This window comes from Maylandia zebra, linkage group LG11 (assembly GCF_041146795.1).
Source record: "Maylandia zebra isolate NMK-2024a linkage group LG11, Mzebra_GT3a, whole genome shotgun sequence".
Classification (NCBI taxonomy): Eukaryota; Metazoa; Chordata; class Actinopteri; order Cichliformes; family Cichlidae; genus Maylandia; species Maylandia zebra.
The window spans coordinates 8,447,080-8,465,094 of record NC_135177.1 but is presented as its reverse complement, the minus strand read 5'-3'; the positions used below and the strand labels follow the sequence as shown (position 1 = coordinate 8,465,094).

Genomic DNA, 18,015 nt, shown 5'->3' with positions numbered 1-18,015 from the left:
GAGATGCTCTTCTGCATATCTTGGTTGTAAGTAGCTTTTATTTTGAGTTGCTCTTGTCCTCCCATCACGCAGTCTGGGCATTCTTCTCTGACATCAACAGAGGTCAGCAGTTTCTGAAATACTCAGACCAGCCAAACAACCAGCAAATGGTGCCAGACTGGCACATTCGAAATCCCATTCAAGTAACAAGAAGCTGACCAAGCATAGCTAATAAAGCAGCTGGTGAGTTTAGGTGTATAAGGAGTCTTTGCCTTCTTTTAGTTTTCCTGCCTTCTATTTGCCTCTGCTCCCTTGTTTTGGTACTTTGTTTACTTTGTCTTTTAAGTACGGGTTCATTATGTTTCATACACTGATGTTTTTATTATAAACACCCTTGCACACAACATCCAGCCTTCCCTATTAGCACGGGACACACACACACACACTAACAACCTTTATGGTTGCCTCCACAGTTACCGCACCGTGAACTCCTGGAACACAAAGCTAATAATGTAGCAATACACAAATTATTGCTATCTGGGTCACTTCTAGTTAGAGCTGTGTGATTAAAAAGAAGAATCGTCCAGTTGTGTACAATTTCATTAGAATGGAAGGACCATCTCCCTGATTTAATCATGCAATATTACGATCAGACGTGCTTTAATGAAAACAAATGAAATCTTGTTAAAATAATAGTGATTACGGGGGTAATATATGTCATGAGCGTCGTGCCCTAATGGAGCCCATCTTCGACTTCATCTGTCCTTAGCGTGCAATGTTATTGAAGCAAAACATTTAACCGTTCAACAGTTACAATCGGGAGACAGATGGACTTTAATGCATCAAAGTTTAATCACTTTAGCACAGATAATACTTGAATGATGGCATGAAGAGGCACGAAAGTGCAGAAATGGCCGCTGCTGGCTCTGAGAGGCACCAATCTGTCTGCACTTCAGAGGATGGGGTGTATGTGCTTGTGTGTCTATGTGCAGCTTCTGTGTGTGTAGGGCTAGGCCTGGGTCTACCCTGAGCATTGATCCCCACATTGCTATTAAGGGTGGGCCTCTACGTTGCACGGTGGAGGCTCCACTGGGTGTCAAGCGGTTCTCGGGGGCCCGGAGTCTGGGGCCCCCATCCTTAGCTTGGCCGGGATGATTGGCCGCTGCCTCTGGTCCTCTGGCACTCTTGCCCTTGGCTGTAGAAGCTCCATCCAGGACCTCCAGGGTCTTTCCCTGTCTGCCTCTAGCTCTTGGGGGGGCATGGTTGGAGTGTGACCCACATTTTCAAGTATGTTTCATCACAAATGATCTCACACACACACACACACACACACACACACACACACACACACACACGTCTGTCTGTTTCATCCTCACCCCCCCTTTTCTTTTCTCTATTCCTCCACTTTTTTCTCCAGTCTTTCACGCCCTGTTCACTTTAGCAAAATATTCACACAGATAATAATATGAATAATAAAATAAAATAAAATATTAAGATTACGAGAGGAGCCTACAGTGAGTCCATAGTGCTCCTCTTGGTAAAGCTAATGTGTTTGACACAACAAAGCATTCACACCTAAGCAGTCTTAGCAAAAAAAAGAAAAAAGAAAAAATGTCTGCTTGTTTCAGTCTAAGAAGAATGGAAAGAAAAGCGAGCTGTGGCAGAAAGTAGGAAGTGGAGAAAAAACTGTGACAGAGAAAAAAGAGGCTCCAGTGAATGTTGCATGATGCACCTAGCTGTTGCACTGTGAGAGGCCTTTCTCACTTGTTCCACACCATTAAAACCACTAGCATCTGTCACATCCTCACTGTTTCAGAATAACACATTGGCTCTGGCATTTTTTTCCTCATGTTTTCAGGCCATTCTCTCCGCGTGTGAAATAGTGGACATGAATCATCATTCTAGTACTTTTGATCCGACAGCTTTCACAGAATGAGAATGTGAGCGTACTGTGATTAGCAGCGAGACCTCTGGGTTACACTGGGCCATTTGGGCTTCTGTCATACTGCTGATTTGAGGCTTTCAAAAAGCCACAGACCACAGGAACCTCAGGCCGAGTCTTGCAAACAAACACATAAACACACACCCCCTGATTAGGGTTAAAAAGTCAACAAATCTTGTAACCGCAGGAAAAAGAAAAAAGAATACAGTAATGTATCCTTCCTGCATCTTTTCTATTCCTGTTTTTTTGTTACTTGGCCGGTGAATTACAGAAAGGAGACAGCAGAAATCAGAATAAATCAGAGTAAATCAAATAGCATGCGATCACTTCATGTTACATAAACAATCTGGCTATAGCTAATTGGCGAGGAAACGACAAAAACGATCTGTTAATCTGGCAGGCGTGTACGGTTGAGACTGCGGTACAGCTGGTACTGCAGACACAATCAACACGAAAGGGCACAACAACAGAAAACAGCCTGAGAGGTGCATGTGTGGAACAGACAATGGAAGAGGACAGCTGAAGGTAGAAGGGAGGTAGGAGGGGAAAAAAAGCATTCCAGTGGCCTGAAGATCTCATTACAGTAGGCGTCTGTAGGGTTATGCCAGCTAATTACCCAACGCATTTGCCTTCATCTTTGTGTTTGACTAAATGGGTGGCTTGATCAGAGAGGTATGGATGAGGATACAGCAATTACCTAAATCACACGTCTCCCATTTTCAAACAATGCAGAAGGTTTTCCTGGGTCAGCTTTGATTAATGCTGGCTGCAGTGGGTGGTAAGATGCTCAAAAGCACTGAATATGTAGCTACATGCTAACTGTATGCATGAGATGGACAAATTATGAATCCCTACAATAGGTCTTTAATTGGGCCTCGAGAAGAGAAGAGTTTAAAAAAAAATACTCATTCACATGGATTCAAATGGTGACCATCATGTGAATAGATACAGTGCAAAAGGACAAGAACACAGCGATCCTATCAGCAGGGCGACTTTTCAGAGGCAGCGGAGTGAAAACACTTCAAGGCCTTCATAGCCTTTATAGCATTCAGCCTTTGTGTACCATCTTTATTTAAGGATAAATACGTCTGGGTTACATATAATGATGACACACAGAGAGAGACGTGACAGTTATGTATGCAGTAAACTGTAGCAGCATGTGAAAACTTAACCATGAGTCACAGACCTGCGGACAAATCACTAAACACAAAGATCAACACACCTATGATATATTTCCATTACGTGGATTGACTTATCCTAACCCAGGGTTTCCACTGTGCATTCACTTAAAAGGTGCAAAGTAACTAATTTTAAAAGCTAAAACTGTAATGTTAGAAAATTATGAACCAATTACTCAAATAATACAGACAAATGAGTGGCGTGATTTTTTGTGAGAGGAAACACACCCTCATTAATAATGTTAATAATAACATAAAGTTGTTTGCAGCCAACTGGAGAAAAAAAAAACATCAAGGTCCAAGAATCTGCATTTATTATTGATGCTCATCAGGGAAAGGCTTAAGACACGACTGTAAAACTTTAGATATTCCTACTATCCGCACTCCGAGAGCTTCCAGGATCGGTGACACTATTTTTGGGTCGGCGGTGATTTCATACCAATTGATCTCTAATCTAGAACATAACCTGCTCCTGAGCATATGAAATCTACAGCATAAGTTACCATCATGATATAGCCTGGTAAAGTACAGAAAAAACACAGCCTTTGTCGTACTAAACACCCAGGGTTCAACCTGAAGTTGCCCTGATAAGATAAAATCTTACTTCACACTACAGGCCTCAGGACTCCTGGCTGTAGGCTATAGCTTCTACTTGAAATGAATGTTCAAATTTCTTTTTTGAAAAGTCAATCAAATAACAACAAGGAGAAACAAAATAACCAGATAGCAAGGAAAAAGGTGCAAAGTTGAATAAAATTGACACAATGTTTGTGGTCGCATGTGTCTTTTTCTGTGTGCAGGATGGTTTTCTCTTCATAGGAAAGTGTGTGATGACTTTTACTGTGTCCCACGTGCCCAGGGAGCCTTGTCTAATAATCCGTCTGTAACATTAGGCACTAGAGTTAGTATTAAAAGAAGTCTTCCCTTTGTACTGTTGCCATGTTGAAGGTAAAAATACAACAAGCTGACACACAGTAAACACAGGTTACTTTCGGCAATAAACACCATCATGAAGCACTAACCTCCAACAGGAACTTCTCAGCCTCTGATGCCCTTCCAGCAGCAACACACTGGAAAGTAGCATTTTGCCCAGCATTGACCTCCTCATCTCCTAGCCTGGAGAAGTGTGGCGCCTTATCTAAAGAGACAGACAGAGAGAGAGAGACCCACTGTGAGATTAAAAAAAAAACAAAAAACATTACCTTTCAACCGTTCACAGTGCAAGTCAGCTTCAGATTAACATAACATGTTTTGATCCAGGTTTTCTTTTTGTTTGTTTTTTTAAATGCAAGAACAGAAATTTCAGGCTTTTTCTGTTTTGAAACAGCAGTTTGGAGGACTTTGTATGAAACTGACCGGCTATGAAGGGCAACCATTAAAAACAGAAATCAGTTTATCAGTAGTTTGGCAGCAATTTATTCACATATTTTCATTCGGTTCATTCAGTTTGCATCAGCCTTTTCAGGCTGAGGGGTAAGAATTGATTTTCGTTTCCAGTTTCTCCACGGTCAAAATTAAGTCTAAATTTGCACTGCATTTTCAAAAAAAATGTAATTACGATATAAAATACAAGAAAAACATTTATAGAAATTGAGTGTTGTTGAGGTTAAAGCCACTGATGCCCATTTTCTTTCTGTAATGTTTAATCCACCAGTATGTACAAAGCTCTGATATTTTTAATGCTAAAATTGTTGTTTTGGCATGAATTATTGTTGTTATCCATCAATTTTCTAATTTAGCTTTTTACAGAAATGCTGAAAAAATAGTAAAGCACATAATTATTATTATCTAAGATGCCAAATTACAGTTATTTACTTGTGTTCCTGAACACGCAGATAGTTTTGCTCAACGTTATGCTCAATTAATCTGTGACTTCACAGAGAAGTCGAGTGCGTCGGCTCAAATTTGGGTATAAACAGGTGAATTCTCCAGTGAATTTTGACCAGTTTCCAAAATACTCCCGTTTCTTTGTTTTTATGGCAGGCTGTGTAATAAATGTGTTCAGCGCTGCGTATATAGTTTTATCGCGATGGAAATTCTGTAAATGCAAATGTGGGCAGTGGCTCGCTCAGAGCCCACCACTAAAATAACTTACAAACAACATCAGATTAGAGGGGATCTATAGATAAGCACAATGTGGGAGTGAATCTGTGGAAGAAAAGCCAGCGAGTGAGCATTGGCTCTCTGCATTTCGACTAATAATGTCCCAGCAACCTGCGCGGGAGCCGCCAATGAGTCAGTGTGTGGGAGTAGCCCTCTCACCCAACTCCATGATTAACAATAGAGCAATGAGTACCAAACCCCTGCAGAGCCAAATCACTGGGTAAATGCTGGCAGCACTGCCTGCCAACTCTGAGAGATGGGGTAGCAAAAGTTGACATGTCACTCCAGATGACTGACAGGAGGAGAATGCAGGGCTGCTGTGAAGCCGAAGCATCGGGGAGAAGCAAATGTTTGCGTCTCACTCATCTTCTGCCTGGTTTTGCACAAGACTCTGTTCCCATCTAGCTGCGAGGAAGATGACAATTTCTTCATCTTGTTTGTATACAGTAAGTAAAGGAGAGTGCTTGCATTTGTACCCCACATGTGGCCATGTTTCCTTTGAGTGACTTTCCCTCCTAAGGTTTATTCATAATTCATGCGAGCCAAATATACAGTAAACAAACACTGAAATGAGTGTGAATAGAAAAGAACAAGCTCTGCATTTGGAACCGACTGCAGTGTTATACAGCTAAATGTGTCAGATCCTATCCTCGGGACTCTTTAGCGCGATAAATATTTCATTGGGCTGCAACACTGGTTTCAGAGTCAAGGATTAAGACTCAGGAGAATACAACAAAAATGTCAACCATGCTTTATCCAGTATTCCCAGAAAGGAACTTTTTGTCGAGAGTTCCTCTTAGTTTTGTTTTTGTTTTTTTTGTATGCAACACTTAATGTCTTTTCACTCCTTTTCTTCCTCCACACTCTTTGCTGCCAAGTAAGGCAGGCTGGCTATGTGCCACATCATAAGGCAGGTTCAGGTCTTGATGAGAGTCTTAATTATTTAATGACCACAGTGGGAGCATTCAGAAGTTGCCATCTGCTATGTCTGGAAGTAAAAGGGTGTCTGACTGGGTGATATGCATACAGTATGGGTACAAAGCAATCTTACAGCCAATGTTCACGTAATAGAGCTCCTGGTGGTATCCTCTGTAACGTGAAATCCCCGAGGTGTCCAACTCAGCAAGAATAAAAAAAAAGAAATAAAAAACAGGGATATAACAGAGATCCCCCTGAGAGTAAAATATCCTTCAAGCTTGTGTCAGGTATATAAGTCACATGAAAGCAGCGTGGCTCAGGTGTTAAATGAGCTGACAAGAGCCCTTGTGTTCAGCAGTGGGACTGTACAGGGAGTGTGTAAGTGACAGGGAGAGACTTTGTCCGAGTATTAAGCTCGGGAGCTTTAGCCAATACGTTTTATACAAAGACTGTACATCACTGTGTAAAAGTCTTGAGCCACCACTCATTTCTTTATATTTTGCTTGAAAATGGGAAATAGGTGCTGTAATTGATTTAAACGTGAAACCATACATGTTAATACAGTATATAAGGCAAACACAGAGCCAGTACTTTTTAATAAGCTTGAAAGTCAATATTTGGTGTGACCACCTTTATTTCTCAGGCAGCTTTCATGTCATTTCATGATCTAGTTTTCAGGAATAGCTCTCCCGGCTTCTCTAAGGACAAAAATGGATGCTGTTTGGATGTAGGCTGCATTTTGTTTTGTCCAATGATCCCACACTGCTTCAACATCCGTGAGGTCTAAGCTCTGAGGGGCCAATCCATGACTGATTGGGTGTTTTTCTATCCAGGTGTTCTTTTACTGCATTGCCAGTGTGTTTGGGATCACTTTCGTGTTTAAATATGAAGTCATTGCTCATCACACACTTTCCAGATGGTATTTACATGGTGGATCAAAATCTGACTGTACTTTTCTATGTTCATATTTCTGTCAGTTTTGGCAACATCCCCAACACCACAGCTCCAAATCATGATGAGCCTCCACTGTGTTTTACATGTGACTGTAGACACTTACTGTTGCAGCTCACTCCTGAGCTCCTCCATGCACAATGATGACTTGAACCAAAAATTTCCAAACTGGATTTATCATCTATCAGACCTGTTGCCACTGTTTTATTTTACCATACCTCAGATTTTTCTCCCTTTTCCTCTTCCTTAAAAACAACTTCTCGACTGCCCGCCTTCCACTGACACCATTTCTGGTGAGACTTCAGTGAGCAGTAGATGGATCAACTCAAGGGCCAGATGCATCTCTCAGGTCCTCTGTTAGATTTTTTTTTATGATGATGTGAATTTCAGATAACATTTATCTGCTGTAGATAGTTTTTTTTTTTTTTGGCCTGCTACTTTTTCAGCTAATAGCTCTTTGGAAATCACTTTGTTGGTACAAAAATGCTATATTATATCTGTCAAACTGTTCTCTTTGTCACTTTTCAGAGATTCAACTTTCAGAGATTCAAAAAAATGGGAAAAAAAATGTTGTTTTTGCAACAGGCTTCTAGTAACAAAGTGCCTAAAGATGCAATTTAAAACGGGTTCTTTTGCAATGTTGTTTGTTATGTGTAACAGATTCATCTTGTGTGTTGTTGCCTTTTTTGTGCTTAAATGAGTCATAGGTCAGGGTTAAGTGGCTTACAAACAAAAACTCAGAAAACAGTCAGGTACAAAATGTTCAAAGAAAAACTGAGACCCTCATAAAGCCTGGAGAACTGCTAATCACTCACACAGTAGTGCATATAAAAGATGTATCCAAGCCTGAAAACTAAAGCTAGTGCCAATGTCATCGGTGCCTTAAACCTAAACAAACCTTGATGTGATTCACTCGTCACAGTCGTTTCAGGGACCTAGTAAGTGATACACATTTGATAATACTAGAAATAATCCAGCAGCAGTGACTGTAATTTGGTGTACACACCAACGTAGAAGGTGGCAGTGCCGCAGCTCAACACTGATTGCCACTTACCATAATAGGAAAGAAGAACTCCAGTTCCCAGCAAAGTGTGCGGCTGCAGCTGATCCATAAAATCAAGCTGAACTAGAAGACAGATAACACACTACCAGCACCTGACAAACCTACCTGTTATTGCTGGAGTTTGGAGAAAATTGCTGAGATATCACCAAGAGTTTGTTTGGTCAACATAACTGTAGCGGAAAACCTGACAATATGACAGTCCTAGCAGGTTTTTTAAAAAAGCAATAATGTCCATCTTTTATATACTATTTATATACTCTTGTTTCACACAAAGTTGTCAAGTTTAGGAAGAAAACTGAAATGCTCCTTTCACTTTTTCACCAGTGACACAAAAAGCCCTGTGCTGCTGGGAGCTGTTTATTATAACAACAACAAAAAAACAACCCTGAACAGGAGGCGTTTTCATTAAGCTTTAAAATGCAGCTAAATGTAGAAAACCTCTTTATGAGTTAAGTGCAAGAAAATGCGAAAGCCTTCACAGAGACTGAATTTGAGATTACACTGATTAACAAATAAATCTGCCTGTCAAAGCGTGCTGGAGGCAAAACGACAGGTGTCTTAATAGTGCCGCTGTTGTCACAGCGTGCCCCGGGAGAGCTTGTCGTACTAATATAAAAGGTCAATCAGCCATTACTCTTCTCCTCATCACATTTATATTTCATGCTGCTTTAAAATCTGTTTTACTCCCACCCCAAGAAAAAAAGCTAAATATTTCTTTCCTGCAGCATCTTCTGTGACCGCAATCCACTTACAGCAAGGATAGTTGAGCACCATGATGTCATCTATGGCAATGTAGCCTCGCCGCTCCTTCGAAACCGTTGCCTCAATCAGCACCTGCAAAAGTGAACATTAATAAATGATGAGCAGATTTTATTCGTTAGCAGAGCAGCTAAAGCATATACTTTTCATTAGCCTGATGCTCTCGAAGCTGAAGTGTCAGCGCATTTGAGGGCTGTGTGAATTCTACTCCACTCTGCTCTTGTTACTTCTACTGCGACAGGCGGATTAATTACAAACACACCCATCACCGCATGTTTTACCTCAGTCCACGGGGCCAAGGGAAATAATTGATTTATCAGGAGGTACACAGAGTTGTTTTTGTTGTGTCGCATTCTAAACGCAGGACAGCCACAGCAACTGATAATGCAACTTGCCACGAGACTCAAGGGGAGGACAAACCTCCACACCCTCCTATGGAACAATAAGCTGGATGAGCTGTGGGCTCTCATGAAACCTAATCAATATCAAATCACCAACCTCAGTAACACTGAGAGAGTTATGGGACACGGGGGTGATGTTTGTTTTTGCACCACCAAGGACAGTCTCCCATCCACAAGTTTGATCAAAGGCCAGCTTTGAGTTATTGTTTCTCATAATCCTCTGACAAAGTGATTACAGCATGTTTCCTGTCGCTGGGTTTGGATTTTTACTGAGGCTCCACCCCAAATTAAAATGAAATCACATCCTCAAAGCTGCTTTAAATGTGTCTCACATGATATTCTAAATCATGTTAGCTTAATCTTTACAAGGTCAAATACACTGGCGGCCACCAGAGCTCCCCTTCAGCCTCCTGGAAGTACTGGATCATCTGTTACCAGGTTCAAAATGTTCCATTCTTATTGTTTAATGTTGAAACACTAAGCAGGCAACATCTTTTAACACTTTTAATTCATCTTTTAATTGTCCCCTGGCCTTAAAATCCAAACAGTTACATCAGTCTGACAGGAGGAAAGTTACTATCACTATGAAAATTCACAGAATGCAAATTGGGAAGAAGCTCTGAATGCTGTCAGAAGAAACTGTGGTGCTGGTGTAGATACATATTATACTGCACCGTTGAAAAACCTGCAAAATAAAAACAAACTCAGGGAAAAATATCACTGTAGCTGAATACTTCTCTGCCAATACCAAAATTATACTTTGCACAACCTCTGTCTGAGAGCTGGTTAGGGTTTTTTTTTTTTTTTTACTTTTTGATTTACACTGAAGGAACTTTGACACCCACATCATCTCTGCTACCGCAATCCTCTTATGTTTGAACACCTAATTTAAGAGTCACAACTGCATCTTCAGGACCTCTGGCCCAAACCGCAGCCTTCCACAGTCAGCAGGACGGAGACGGTCCACCTTCTTTGGGCTTTGAAAGAAAGACGCCAACCGGTGTGACAACAAACTCAGCCATGCGTGACCCCTAAAGGCACCTTCCCAGAGAGATGGTGATGGGATGTGAGGAGATTGGGGTCAGCTGAAAAAAGAAAAAAAAGTCCAGACAGGATGCCATGCAGGAAGCCAGGCATGCACAGAGGGGAGGCTTGAAGCTTGCAGAAGGAGAAGTGGAGTGGGGAGGAGAGGAGAGGTGAAAGGAAAAGCAGGAGGAAGGGTCCTGGCTGCTGGGTCTCCTGGAGTTGGAGGCTGACCCCGCTCTGTCCACAGCTGGCTGCTCTACTCACAGAGGAGCACTGAGGCTAATCTCCTTCTGTCAGAGTCAATTTTTCCTGTTTGTTCCCAGACTTTGTTGGAACCTGAGCTGGAAGATGGCACCGCTTTTCAAAAGCAATATTAACGTTTTACTGTTTTCATCGTTTTCCCCCTTCTTCAGGTTGTCAATTCGCTTAAAAGCAGAGTCCTCCCCTCTGATTTGATTTTCTCTGCCTTTCCATTTTTCGCTGTCTGCCTTTATTTCTTTCATCTTCCTCTCACGTCTTCTTTACTTAACTCCTTACAAGCCCCTGCTTAACCAGAAAATAAACAAACAAATCATTGCTATAATGAAAGCATAATATACTTCCGTATGTTGACCTGAATTAGCTGTGTAAACACATGCGGCCATGCCATTAGACTAACATCAAAATTAGCCAGAAACACTGATTGGGCTTAATGGCATACAAGACAGAGGGAAAAAAATGTCTCGGAAGTCTAATTAAGGTGTTATTACTCTCCGCTGAGCTAAAGCACTGAGGAGATTGATTGCTGGTTAATCCTTGAACTTCTTAGCCATTAGAAGAGCAGCTTTTTACGAGGGAGACATTCAGAGCATTTGTTTTAATAAACAACCTCTGTGGATTTTTATTGAAAGCCACTTTCCCAATGAAACTTTCCATGTGCCTATTCTTTATTCTAATGAGCTGCTACTTTTCTTTCTTGGGATAAAAACGCAGGCATCATCTTTTGGAGATAAAAAAATAAGGAAATAAATAAATAAAAGAGTGACACCACAGTGATTTATGGCTGATATAAGATGCACATTATGAGAACATATTACATTATCCTGTAATACTGGCTTTTAGAAACGGTTATAATGTATACAAATCTGGAGACAATTTATTTGGCCCTATAAACGACCTGCTACCTTTTCTCCAGTCACAAGACACAATTAGGCACACCAGGCTTTCACTCACCATGAGACGCAGTCATGCATTAGATAGATGACAAAGGATTGCGTGCTGAAGTAAATCTGATGGGGTAGGAATACCAAAGAATAGCAGCCAGTGTCTGAAGATATAATTTCAATGTCAAGAATCCCAATTCGCTCTGTACAGCGTTAAAAAAAACGAAAACCTTTAACGTAGCCATGGGCTCAGCTTGAGGACTCTCAGCAGGCTACAGCGAGGAAAATAGCAGAAATTATCAGACAAAGAGGAGACGCACAGATTCTCATTTACAAGCCTTTGATGTGTTTAATGCATGTTATCTTTTTCCTTTTTAACTGAAATTGGTTTTATAAGTAAACAAGATAACATCATGGGAAATGGTTTTACATATCGAGACTTAATAATAACAATGTGGAAAAAATGTCTGAGCGTGTCTATGAAAGTAGACGCTCTGTCACTTTGTTATTCTGGAGCATTCAGGTGTGTCTTAACACAATGCCAAGGAGAAAAGATGTCAGCACTGATCTTAGAGGAGCAGCTGTTGCTGCCCATTAGCCTTGGAAGGGTTATAAGGGCATTTCCAAACAATTTAAAGTCCATCATTCACAAGTTTATTCCCATGTGGGAAACATTCAAACACTAGTCAATCTTTCCAGGAGTGGACATGGCAGCAAATTCACCCCCCAAGGTCAGACTGTGCAATGATCAAAAGAGCTACATGTCAGACTCCACAGGCCTCAGCTAGCATGCTTCATGTTCAAAAGTTCAAAATACTATAATTAGAAAAAGCCTGAACAGGTAGAGGTTCTTTAGAAGGGTTGGGCAGGAGTTTCTTCACTCTAAAAAGAACATCAGCAGCACGGTTTACGTTTGCACAGTTGCATTTGAACAAACCACAAGACAGGTGGTGGTGAGAATTAGCTGTAATGCTCAGCACCGTGTTAGTGCAAATTAGTGCAAACACCACATTTCAACAGTCAGGCACCGTGGTGCAGGGCTAATGACCGGGGCTTTTTTTTGCAGCCACAGTCGCCGCAGTCATCCAGTCGATCAGACCACGAACTCCTCTGCACACCAAAGTATTCTAGAGTCAAATATGAGGCCGTCTGTCTGACTGAAATCGGGGTCATGCAACAGGACAACGATCCCAAACACAGCAGCAAATCTATAACATAATGACCCAACGTCCAGACCTCAGTCGGATTAAAATGCTGTGGCAAGAGTGACGATGATGTGAGAGACTGATAAAGTCACACAGAAAATGATTACTTCAGTTTATCACTGCTAAAGGTGGTTCTACAAATATTCAATCCTGTTCTTGTTTACTTTCAAAACGCTTTCACACGATTGTATATTCACATTTTCTCAATCATTTGCTTAAAAAAAGAGGTGAAACACACATTGAACAAAACATTTCTTGTGCAGTTTTTTTTATAGATGACACAAATATGTAGGGAGTCAACATAAAACTATCATAAATGCCTTTGTGCACGATAATCATGTGGCAAACGTTTGACATCGTGTCAGCCATGCAGTGTGAAATTAAAATTTCATAGAAATCACCAGGTAAAAGAAAAGAAAAAGAAAAATATTATGTTTGCATCATACCATATAAACACATGGGGAAAAGTAAGAAAAGGAAATAAGAAGACAGGAGGGGTCGGCTGGGACCGGGTGGGTTCAGCGCAGAGGTGCATGTCTCCGGCTCTAGTTAGCAGTTTTGGGGGCTCGATAACATCTTTAATATTTGATAACAAGATTCTCCAGGTATTGCAAACACTCTAAACCAATATGAGGCAGAGAGAAATATGGCAATGCACAGCAGATCGCACTCGCACGACATTTTCAATCGAGACATCTCAAGGTGATCTTACTGCCTTCTATTTTCCATTCCTGAAACCCATTGCACTCCAAATCCCAATTTAACACCTGTGATAGGAGGAAGAGACTCCTGTCAGCCTTCGCATTAATATACACGGCAACCTGATCAGAAAATTTACAATAAACTGCACATAAAGTGCAAACATAGACATGTTAAAGAAAAAAAGAAAAAGAAAAACATCATCATTCGTTTTCGATAAAATCCTCAAACACTCAAGTTGGATATAATAAAGAAAATAATTTTTTAAATCACCAGGAAAGCGAACAAAGGAGATTGGAGTGATTGTGGTTTTTCGGCATATTAATCCCCTTAGTTTTGGTGATTATCAGAGAATTTGACAGACTCCACTTAATTACATTCCACAATGACATTTTCAAGAAATAAACACAGACTGAGTGCGTGCCCCAAACAAAGTATTTCATTACACCCCAAAACGGTGAAAGCTCGAGTGTAATCTCACGTCTGTATCTCTGCAGTGTAAAAGCCTGACATTTTGTATCCCTGTGCTGTAGGCAAGAAACTGGCTCCTCCAATATGTCCTGAAACCTAATAAGGCAGAAGAACTTGAGGATTTAAAAACTGTCTCCAAAAGCTTGTGTGTTCCCGTGGGATTTATTTTAGTCACAGACAATGATAAGAAGGACCCATTATCCACCGCTGCTTCAAAAGAGTGCTTTTCTACTTTAATGACAGTGTAAATCAGCCTGCCTATCATTTGAAACCCAAAGTGGAAGTATTACACCTGCCATGGAGCTAATATAAACAAAGACTTTCACCATTTAAAGTCACACAAAGCTGCTGCTATACAGCTAAAAAAAAAAACATGTAAAAATGAAAGTTGAACGCAGTGCCACTGCAAACTTCTCTTCCCCCTTTTCGTTGCTGCTTTACAATAGGGGATAGCCAGCACTATTAGATACCATTAAAGAAAACATTGAGCTTTTACACCTCCCCACTTGCCCTTCTCTCCGTTCTGTCTGTGCAACAGAGAGCAATGACGTGTTGCAAGACAAGGCCCACTGTCATTCCACAGTGATGAGGTTTTTGACTGCCGAGGGATTAGCAATGTAAGCCGTGGCATATGTGACTTTGTGGAGGCAGTTTGTTTTGTTTCCTTTGTACTCAGAAGCAGTATGAGGTCAGCTGAGTTAAAGTGAAATGTGAGATGAAAGTAGAAGAAAGAAAGAAGGAAAACTACATTGCTTTAATTCCTCACAAGCTAAAATTAGATACAGTTTTTCTAACGGTGCCAATATCTGCTGATCAAATCCCAAATATTAGCAATTTAATCCAATCTGAACACCGTGTTCCCCCCCAACATGACATAAAAGCCATTAGCAGTTTAAGCTGTTCTATTAAAAGCCACTACTGTCAATTCTAATTCAAGTGTAAGGCCCATCTTCTTCTTCTTCCCTTGTACTGTTTGTCCTGTCTTCAGAGCCATCCACTCCTCCTCATAAGCCCATTATAAAGCTCCTTCTCCTATCTGGAGCCTCTCATTGGCAGCTGCAGCATAATTCTGACTCACCTATGAGCCATCAGTGTTTACTGGGATGCTAACGAGACCGAGAGACGAGAAAGTACACAGCTCCCCGGAGAAAGGGAAAGGAATAAACCGGCGATGTTCAAAAAGCAAATTCAATAGCACTTGACTGGCGAAGAAAACGCAGGATAGGTTTTATTATTTTATTCAGGACTTATCTGCGCTGATGTTATGATGGGGTGAAACTGTGGTTAGTGAGTCTGTTTTATAACACGGAGATGGCAGCTCTCTTCCACTTCCAGCTCGCTCACTGTTAAACATGCAGAATGAGAGCAAACCTCCACTTAATGTATTTAATAAGGGTACAGTGAAAGTAGCGATTTGCGATGAAAATGCCATGAAAAGAAAAGAATCAGACAGTGTGGACCTCATTATTTGCCACTGATGAGCAGTTTCACTGGCAGGCGTCCTTTGCTACTCTGTTTATGGGGCCAAAGCTCAAGAGACACTGCAACTGGATTTGGCACTGATTAGTGCAGCTCGCTGTCTTCTTGTATAGTTAGTGATTTGTAGCTACTGACTTGATATCCAGAAATTATAGCTACAGATGGCAGCGCCACAAACTCAGTGGGTTTCACTATAATGGTTTGTTTCTCTTTGAATCAAAGAAAAATAATGTCCCTTTTTAACTTAGGTCAACAAACGTTGGTGTTTAATTATAACCTGGAAAAGAAGTAGATACATAAAGTATGCCTGAAATATTATTTTCTGCTATGAGTCAAGTGCCCCTGACTGTAATACTGTTCTGTACAATATATACATGTGTTTTATCCTGTTAACCTAACATTGTTTACCTTATTTTCAGATCGCATGATGTCGGGAGAAAGGCATCACCCTGCATCTACACCCCAGGTCTGCACAACGCTAAGGACTATTATTTACATAGTGAAGGTCACATCTTGCAGGTCTGAATAGAATTTAATTAAGTCAGCAGGATTGACAGTTCTTGATAAAATGCACACTACTCAACTTAATTGCTTTTTGACAGCTCCGCAGAGTTTGCAGAAAGAAGAAATTGGATTAATAGATGGATAACACTCACGCTCACCTGACTGTGCCATGTGCAGACCACAGCATATCAGACCCTCACAGTGCATGCCAGTCACTGTCTGCGTGCTGCATGCACACAATGGCGTATCACGCGAATTGTTAGAGTGAAGTGAAAGTGCAGAAAAACAAACCTCGCAGGGTGAAATCTCCACCAGGCATTCCCTTGTGAGATCTACTTAGGTGCTTTAAGCACCAGCATTGGCTACATCCACAAGGGAATCAGTGCTAATTAAGTTGCAAATGTAAGTAATTAACTGTACCTCGAGGCTAAAATGAGTAGTGATCAACAGAGCCTCACTGTGTACCATTTTTAAGCTCTACATGATCGCGGTCAATGAGTCTGTATATCTCCAACAAAACAAAAAAATGTTAAGTTCTTAGAGGAGCATCAAGCAGCTACTTTGAACAACACGTCCGACATATTAAAAGCGAGGATGATGAAGACTTTAAGTCAGTTTTAAATCAGTTTCATCAACATATTTAAATATGAATGTTTGTACCTGGTATTCGTTCGGCCAGAAGGTGCTGACAGCCAGCTCAACCTGATGCCACTGTTTGCCATGAGGCCCCGACGTGTTCCACACTGGACTGCCGAGCGGGCCGCCGTTGACCCGCACATATGCCCGTAGAGCCCCGGGACTGTGGCCATCACGGCTATACAGGAAGTAGCTGAACTGGACGCAGTGCGTGTCATTTTCACTCAGTGTCTGCAGCAGCAGCTGAGCACGATGACCCACGGCATGCTGGGAGGAGTTCACCAGCATATAGGACCCTGGAAAAAAAGCAGGACAGAATGCAACAATTAATCGCTCTATTCAACATTTATGTGTTATTAAAAGTCGGGGTCATTAACTGTGAAGCCAATTTTTCTGCTGCTCTGTATTGGCCGGTTTAAGCCTGAAAACAATGTAAAAGTATTTTAAATCATTGCGTTCCTGTACACCAGATGTCTTACATGCGTCAGAAACAGACATCATTTACAAGTTGCAGAAGTGAAGCGTGCATTTTAAAAAAGTTAACTAGTCTCTCGAATGCCTGAGGTGTTTATTCATTTTAAATTGGAAAATGAAGTCAACCACACAGACACTTGCACTATCTTCTACACCCGTGTTTTCCTGTGGCAGTAATAGCTTTTTGGACATTCATGTATTTTTCATTCATGTATTTTACAATTTGACTGTGTTGTTTTCTTTAGACACAAGGGGCAATATTGAAAATCATAGTTTGAGTTTATTTATATATGTAATAATGCATGATGGGAAAATACACAATCTACAGTACTGCACAAAACTCTTGAGAAACCCATCACTTTTTTATTGTGCTTCGAAAATGGGAATTAGGTGTAGCAATTTATTGAAACATACATTTAAACGCAGCATGTAAGGCGACTCTAATGAGCTTCAACACAGCTTGAACTGTTATTGCTTTACGTAGCTTTCAGGAATAGTACTCCAGGCTTCTTGAAGGAAAGTTGAAAATACTTCTTTGGATTTTGGCTCCTTTCGTTTTGCAATAACGTTCAGGTTCAGGCTCTAGTGAGGTCAATCCATGACTAATAGTGTTACTGTGTTTTTCTATCCAGGTATGATTTTGAAGTATTGGCAGTGTTTTTTTGGAGTCACTGTCATGCTGAGAAATTAGGCTGTTGTAAATCAGATGCTTTCCAGATACAGGTACTGCATGGAAGATCAAAATTGTGCTTCGTAATTCCATTAATTCTGATCTGAAAAGATCGCAAACACCAGAGGCTGAAATCCAGACACCGTATTTTATAGATGTTATAGACGCTCATGGTTGTACCCATATCCTGACCTCCTCCATACATATTGGTGATGATTTGAACCAAAAATTCTGGATTTTGGATGCTTTACTTTGTCAGACCTCTTGCCAATGATTTTCAGTTCAGTTCTTGTGGAATTTGGCACACATCAACCTTTTCTTCCTATTTGCCTTCCTTAAGAATGGCTTCTTGACAGTAGTTAGTAGTGGACTGAACAACCATATCCATCTGTCAGGTCCTGTGTCAGGTTTCTAC

General features: G+C 40.9%; 1 protein-coding gene across 4 annotated transcripts in view; it reads right to left on the bottom strand.

The window, feature by feature from the left end:
- The window catches only part of ptprub (protein tyrosine phosphatase receptor type Ub), a 195,117-nt gene that overhangs the window by 80,324 nt on the left and 96,778 nt on the right, over positions 1-18,015 (bottom strand). For all 4 annotated transcript variants that reach the window (XM_076889732.1, XM_076889733.1, XM_076889734.1 and 1 more), the window contains exons 3-5: positions 16,481-16,752; positions 8,887-8,968; positions 4,122-4,237 (exon numbers count right to left, since the gene is read on the bottom strand). In XM_076889732.1, the coding sequence (XP_076745847.1) occupies positions 4,122-4,237; positions 8,887-8,968; positions 16,481-16,752 (470 nt within the window). The remainder of the gene's footprint in view (positions 1-4,121; positions 4,238-8,886; positions 8,969-16,480; positions 16,753-18,015) is intronic.